This window comes from Bos taurus, chromosome 19 (assembly GCF_002263795.3).
Source record: "Bos taurus isolate L1 Dominette 01449 registration number 42190680 breed Hereford chromosome 19, ARS-UCD2.0, whole genome shotgun sequence".
NCBI lineage: Eukaryota > Metazoa > Chordata > Mammalia > Artiodactyla > Bovidae > Bos > Bos taurus.
Window position 1 is genome coordinate 52424167 of NC_037346.1, and position 7197 is coordinate 52431363.

Consider the following 7197-nt stretch of genomic DNA (forward strand, 5'->3'; position numbering starts at 1 on the left):
GCTCTGGTGCTCACATGACCGCGGGGCGGGGAGCCGGGGCGGGGGCCGGGCTGGAGCCGCCACCATGCGAAGCTCTGGGCAGGGCTGCTGGGTGCTGCTGATCTCCGTGGGTCTCTGTTGTGTGCACCGGGCGCGCCCCCGGAACGTGCTGCTGATCCTCGGTAAGTGTTGACCCGCTGGCACCCCTGGTACTGCCCTCCACCGCCGCCGGTGGGCTCTCCTAGAAGCGGCCAGTGCTAACTCTCGGTGCCCTGCAGCCCCCATTTCCATTCTTTCCCCGTCTCCTTTATTTGCTGGCCCCAGACTCTTTGTGGTCAGCTCCTTGGAGAGGCAGGCAGAGGCGGCCCTGCCCACTGGAGGGTCTGGAGGTATCAGCACCAGCATTCACACTCCTCTCCTGACCCGGGTTCTGACCCTGTACCCCGGAGCAGCCCGGGCTAGCCCTGCGGTCTCCGCCTCCGCAGGGGAGGCTGGGCGATTTTCCAGAGATTACGGAGTGGATGCCAGAAGAGGGGCTGGTGCCCAAGGCCCCAAAGACCAGCCAGGGTGCCCTAGGGCTCTCATCTTCTCTCCAGCAGTGATAACCCCCTGTTTGCCCTTCCTCTTTTAGACCCCAGAGCGCTGTAGCTCAGCTCTCCTCCTCCTGGCTGAGGAGAGCAGCCCCCTACCCACCTTCTCCACTAGCCCCCACCACCCTGAAACCCGAAGTTCCTCTAGCGCCCTGCTGTTCACGAGACTTCCTGTTTGGGTAACCAGGGCCCAGCTCTCACAAGACAACCCGATTCTTTCCGCTTTTGAGGTCTGGCTGTCTGCCAGGGTCTCGCTTTCTGATTAACATTGTGGTCTTGGGCAGGCCCTTCAGATAATTGTAACACAAACAGCCCTGCACTGAGGGACTCCCTTCAGCTCCCCCACTCCTAGGGGCATGGGCAGAGAACTTGCGCATTGATCCATATCCTCATGCATGTCTTCAGAACCCAGGACTGCATGGGCATCCCTACCTGGATCTCAGGGTTACCTGAGTTTTCTCTCTGCCTCCTAACATGTTCACCCACTTTTCATACATGTCTGGTGGCATTCTTACTCAAGTAACAGGCCTGCTGAATATCATGGCCACCTGGGAATCACACCTGCTAGGTATCACACCTGCCCGGGTATCATAACCGCCTAGCCATCACTGGCCCAGGCCACTGCAACAGGACCCAGGTCTTTCTCCCCTATGCTGCTCCTTCTGAGCCCAGCCCACTACGTCCTTTGTTTTCCATCTTCCTCAGCGGACGACGGAGGCTTTGAGAGTGGCGCCTACAACAACAGCGCCATCTCTACCCCTCACCTGGACGCCTTGGCCCGCCGGAGTCTTGTCTTCCGCAATGCCTTCACCTCTGTCAGCAGCTGCTCACCCAGCCGCGCCAGCCTCCTCACTGGCCTGCCCCAGGTGAGGGCGGCAGGGAGGCAGGAGGAGGGAGTGCCCCAATGCCTCTGCTGCTGAGAACACTTCCCTTGTCTCCCTGGGCATTGTCCACCTTCCCTCCCTCACCCCCAGCCAAATAGTCCAAGTGCAGCCCTGCTCCACCACTCTGTGACTGTGAGCAATCACTTACCTCTGTGAGCCTCAGTGTCTTCGCCTGTAAGATGGGGTCATGATAATAGCTCACTCCTGGGATTACTGTAGGATTGGCCAAGTTAACACCCTATGTGTAAAGCTCATAGTAAGATGCCTGGCAGGTATTTGCTCAACCCAGTGTTCATTGTTGTCATGATGTTGTCCCAGGAGCTTGTGTGACAGTAAAAGCTGCCATTTAAGGCACTTACTCTATTTTTATTGAGCCGACACATATATATACACACACACACATATATATATAATGTAAAAGTTTACTATTTTAACTGTTTTAAGGATACAGCTCAGTGGCATTAAGTACATTTACATTGTTGTGTAACCATCACCACCATCCAGGACGTTTTTATCACCCCAGACTGAAACTCTGTCCCCATTAAACAGTAATTCCTTCCCACTGCACCACCAGCCACAACCACTAGTCAACTTTCTGTCTCTGTGAATTTGGTTACTCTTGGTACCTCACGTAAGTGGAATCACACAGTATTTGCCTTTTTGTGACTGGCTGGTTTCACTCAGCATAATGTCCCAGAGCTTCACCTGAGTAGTGGCACGTGTCAGTAACTCACTACTTTTCAAGGCTGAGTAATGTTCCATTGTGTGATAGAGCATATTTTGTCTATCGATTCATCTGTTAATGGACACTTGGGTTGATTCCACCTTTTGCTGTTGGAATAATGCTGCTGTGAACCAGGTGTCCATGGGCACTTACTCTTAATGTGTTACCTCACAACATTATTTTATGGGAGCACAGCTGTGGTCTGTGCGTTTCTTTCTGAGAGCCTGAGCCAGTGAGGAGAAGGCCTACATAAAGAGGAGACAGTGACCGGAACACAGAAGCTTCCTGAAAGGTTAATCAGGCAGCTGTAGGCCATGCTCACCTCTGGACAGTAGGCTGCAGGAATAAGGACAGGGATTTACCTACTTGTGTCTCTATAGTGTGAGTTTGTAACATGTATGACAATTTCTTTCATGCTATAAAACGGCTTGCTGGGATGGCTTTCACTCAATAGTATGTGGTCTTGATAGAAAAATCGGAAAGTATAGATATGCAAAAAGAAGAAAATAAAGGCTACTCCTAATTTTGTTATACATCCTCCCAGTCTGTTGTATTTCCTGGGAAATACAAGTCCCAAAGTCCCATGGGAAGGACCTGTGGGCCTGTTCGGCGGGGAGTGAAAGACGGAGAAAACCTCTCCGAGGACGCTAAATCAGGGGCCTGTGAAGGGCCAGGTTGGTGAGCCTGGGAGAGCGGGAGTGTTGCAGGCGGGACGGAGGGCAGGGGTGGTAGGACCAGGCGGCATCCTGCATCACAGCATCTCTGCTTGCAGCATCAGAATGGAATGTACGGCCTGCACCAGGATGTCCACCACTTCAACTCCTTCGACCGGGTGCAGAGCCTGCCACTGCTGCTGGGCCGAGCTGGCATTCACACAGGTGAGGGGCTTCGTGTGGCCCCAGGGGCAAGAGAGCAACTTCCCATCCTGCCCCAGAGATCCTGACTGGGCTTTGGGCACATGAGAACAAGGGTTCTGCTGCCCTCCTGGAGTCCATAGCAAGACACAGGGTCTGGGGAGCAGAGCAGGGGGCAGAAGGGAATGGGAGACCAAAGGGGCTCTGAACAGGGCTATCTCTCTGGCTCCAGGCATCATTGGGAAGAAGCACGTGGGGCCGGAGATGGTGTATCCATTTGACTTTGCATACACGGAGGAGAATGGCTCTGTCCTCCAGGTCGGGCGGAACATCACTAGAATTAAACTGCTGGTCCGGAAATTCCTGCAGACGCGGGGTGACAGGTGTGCAGAGACTCCCGCCCCCTTACCGCCCTCACCTAGCCAGACCTCTGGGCAGTTAATACTAGATGCAGCTCCCAGAATCTTTGGTTGGGATTCTTGGAGTCCTCAGACAGATGGGGTGTGGGAGGGGGAGAAGATTCCAGATACTCAAGTTGATCTGGTCAGAGGAAGAGGAGACATGGGGAACCTGAGGTGGCACAGATCACAGGTTATCAGTTGTAGGGGAGTAGGCAAAGCTGAGGGGTGTTCCTTCCTGAAGGATGAGGCTCCCCAGGGTAGAAGTAGGGTGATGGTCAGCCATCTGACCTTGACCTCAACGCTCAAGCCCATCCCTCCACCTGCAGGCCTTTTTTCCTCTATGTTGCCTTCCATGACCCCCACCGCTGCGGGCACTCCCAGCCACAGTATGGGGCGTTCTGTGAGAAGTTTGGCAATGGGGAGAGTGGCATGGGGCGGATTCCAGACTGGACCCCCCAGACCTACAACCCGAAGGATGTGCAGGTAGGAGGGTCCCTCTCCACGTTTTCAAGAACTACTTTTCTTCTTCCGCTTTGTAAATCGGGGGACCTGTGCCCCTCTGGTGGGTTTGCAGCCCTGGCCCCACGTGTGTAAGAAGAGATTCTCTGACTCATTGGAGCCAGGTCCCCATCCATGGGATGGCAGAGAAAAGGGAAAAGACATGGATGATGTTCCCAGAAGCATGGTTCTTCTGGATTAATCCATTCAGGAAGGAAAGTGATTTCAGGCCCTGGGAGCAGGGCTGGCACCTGTATCTCCCACCCCAATTTAAGGACTGACCACTCTGTCTCCTCCCCAACCTGTCTGTTCTAACCTTGACTTCCCACCCACCTGCCCCATCCCAGGTGCCTTACTTCGTCCCTGACACCCCAGCCGCCCGAGCTGACCTGGCCGCTCAGTACACCACCATTGGCCGGATGGACCAAGGTGGGTTCAGGGAGCCCAGGCGATGGGATAGGGCACATCTCAGGCTCCCGTCTTAGGCCAGAAGCCAGAAGTCACAATGTTGCGGGGTTGTGTTTCCTTAGGGGCCTCTGAGGGAGAGTTCTTCTTGCCTCTTCCAGCTTCCTATGGCCCCAAGTGTTCCTTGGCTTGTGGCTGCTTCACTCTGATCTCTGCCTCTGTTATCATATGTCTTCCTCCCGTGTCTTTTCTTTAGCCTTTGTCCCTCCTCTTTATATAAAGACACTCATCACTTGATTTAAGGACTGCTTAGGTACTTTAGGATTATGTCATCTCGAGATCCTTGACTTAGGATCTGCTGGGCAGGAGGCCTGGCTGGTGGGAAGGAAGGCAGGGGTGACTGAAGGAATCGATGGTGCAGGGTCTGATGAAGAAATGCAGGAGTGCACACACATTCCCATGACTGCGCGTCTGTCTGTGTCTGAGCTCTGCTCTCCCCTCCACACCCTGCAGGGATTGGACTCGTGCTCCAGGAGCTGCGTGGAGCAGGTGTCCTGAATGATACCCTGGTCATCTTCACGTCCGACAATGGGATCCCCTTCCCCAGTGGCAGGACCAACCTGTACTGGCCAGGCACTGCAGAGCCCATGCTGGTATCGTCTCCAGAGCATCCAAAACGCTGGGGCCAGGTCAGTGAGGCCTACGTGAGCCTCTTAGGTAAGACTCTGCATCCCATACAGCAGGGATCGGGTGGTGGGGGGGGTGGGGGAGGAAGTGAATATTCAGTGGGACCACAATGTCCAGATGTTGCTCCTTACCCACTACCTTATGTGGTTGCTACTCCAGTGAGAAAGGGGTGGTCACCCCCATTCTGCAGTTGCAAAAATGAGGCTCAGAGATGTAAATGAAGAAGCCCAAGGTCACACAGCTTGTAATCACCAAACTTGGATTCTAATTTGGGTCTCACTGCCTTCACGCCTGTCATTTTTCCACTGGACCATTAGGGAGCATCAGTCACCTGGAGCACTTGCTAGGATCCAAATATCCCACTGCATAGAGTCTGATTCAGTAGGTCTGGGATGATGTCCAAGAATTTGCATTTCTGATAAGTTTCCAGGTGATTCTGATGCACCTTGAACCCACTTTGAGGGGTCAGGGCAGTAACATGCTTGGGCCCCCATGGCTCAGGACTCACATTTCCCTTTGGCTCCAAGGTCAGGGAGTGTTAGGGCTGCAACACAGAGCAGGAATAGGTCCCTAGGGGCCTTCCTCATGGATTTTAGAATTCTGGGTGTCACCAAATTGGGGCCTCCTGTTATATTGAAGGCATCATAGCCTGGAGGGTGATGCAGCAGCGATGGGTTGACCATAGCAGCTTCCCCCTGTTGGTGATTTGATGTGTGAGGCGGCCCACCAGCTTCCAGAGTGGTTTGGATTCACCCTTTCCAGGGGTCTGGACCTAGTGCCCTGGAGGGCCCACCCTGCTGAGATGCCATCTCCTTTCCAGATCTCACGCCCACCATCTTGGATTGGTTCTCCATCCCCTACCCTAGCTATGCCATCTTTGGCACAAAGACCGTCCAGCTTACTGGGCGGTCCCTCCTCCCAGTGCTGGAGGCAGAACCCCTCTGGACCACAGTCTTCGGCAGCCAGAGCTACCATGAGGTCACCATGTCCTACCCCATGCGCTCCGTGCACCACCAGAACTTCCACCTGGTGCACAACCTCCACTTCAAGATGCCCTTCCCCATCGACCAGGACTTCTACATCTCGCCGACCTTTCAGGACCTGCTGAATCGCACCACAGCTGGCCAGCCCACGGGCTGGTATAAGGACCTGCATCAGTACTACTACCGGGAGCGCTGGGAGCTCTATGACAGGAACCAGGACCCCCACGAGACCCACAACCTGGCTGCCGACCCCCGCTACACCCAGGTTCTGGAACTGCTTCAGACCCAGCTGGTCAAGTGGCAGTGGGAGACCCATGACCCTTGGGTGTGTGCTCCAGATGGGGTGCTGGAGGAGAAACTGGCTCCCCAGTGCCGGCCGCTCCACAACGAACTGTGAGGCCCTTCCTGCCCCTACAGTAGGGGGCCTGCTGTCCTGAGTCTGAGCCGCGTCCCGGCACATGAATTCCTGGGGGGTACCCAAGATGCTGCAGTATCCCCAACCTGTGACACGTGAGGATGGTCTGGGGACCTGCAGGGAAAAAAGGGGTTGGGACATGGGGCTTAAGACCCTCTTGGTTCTTTGGAAACCACAGACATTCTTGTGCCCCTCACCTGAGAGGAGATGGGTTTCCATATGCCACGAGGGTGGTGGGTGGGTGCAGACCACACTCAGTGTGGGGACAGCATCTGTCAATCCTGGTCTGGACAGGGAGCCTTTAAAGGACCTTTGGGCTTTCTTCTTCCTTCACTTTGCCCATAGTCAGGCTCCCAACCCCTGGGCTGGGTTTCTGTGGGATTGCTGATTCTTGGCAGGCTCCTTGAGTGATGGGTTTCATCCTGGGGTCTGTATGAGCAGAGCTTACCCTTCTTTTTGAGAGGGTCCCAGGATGAAGATGCCACTGCTGAGGCATGAAACTGCCCTATTCACTGGGTAAATCCTGGATGAACATGAGTCTGTAGCACAGACAGCACTCGTGGAGTGCTTCAGACCTTCCCTGCCTCCGCCCACCTGGGAGCAGAAGCTCTGCCTGGGAAAGCCCAGAAAAGGGGTGTTCTCTCAAGTGGATGGGCTCCTGTCGCCCTCCCCACCCTTATCATCTCCATCCTGCGGAACGTGGGAGGGAAGCCACTGGCCTGAGCATTTTGTAAAAGCTTTTTATTTTAGTAAAATATATCAAAGCTCATTTTCTGA

General features: G+C 54.6%; 1 protein-coding gene across 4 annotated transcripts; it reads left to right on the forward strand.

Moving 5' to 3' along the window:
• The first annotated feature begins 45 nt into the window (after positions 1-45).
• Positions 46-7189, forward strand: SGSH (N-sulfoglucosamine sulfohydrolase). Of its 4 annotated transcripts, none has more exons than NM_001102189.2 (8): positions 46-161; positions 1275-1435; positions 2950-3055; positions 3264-3414; positions 3759-3915; positions 4278-4359; positions 4849-5052; positions 5843-7189. In NM_001102189.2, exons 1-8 carry the CDS (start codon positions 65-67, stop codon positions 6400-6402), a joined length of 1518 nt encoding a protein of 505 aa, NP_001095659.2. In that variant the 5' UTR covers positions 46-64; the 3' UTR covers positions 6403-7189. The 4 variants fall into 4 exon arrangements, with proteins under 4 accessions (NP_001095659.2, XP_024836056.1, XP_059734140.1 ...); XM_024980288.2 differs by having other exon boundaries at positions 53-161; positions 5785-7189; XM_005221247.4 differs by lacking the exons at positions 46-161; positions 1275-1435 and adding an exon at positions 2763-2851 and having other exon boundaries at positions 2935-3055.
• The last annotated feature ends 8 nt before the right edge of the window (positions 7190-7197 follow it).

Excerpts from the sequence above, each read along its gene's own strand:
- SGSH (NM_001102189.2), top strand. The coding sequence starts at position 65 with ATGCGAAGCTCTGGGCAGGGCTGCTGGGTGCTGCTGATCTCCGTGGGT. Across the intron at positions 1,436-2,949 it reads TCCTCACTGGCCTGCCCCAG|CATCAGAATGGAATGTACGG; the intron begins GTGAGGGCGGCA and ends CTCTGCTTGCAG. Across the intron at positions 3,916-4,277 it reads ACAACCCGAAGGATGTGCAG|GTGCCTTACTTCGTCCCTGA; the intron begins GTAGGAGGGTCC and ends GCCCCATCCCAG.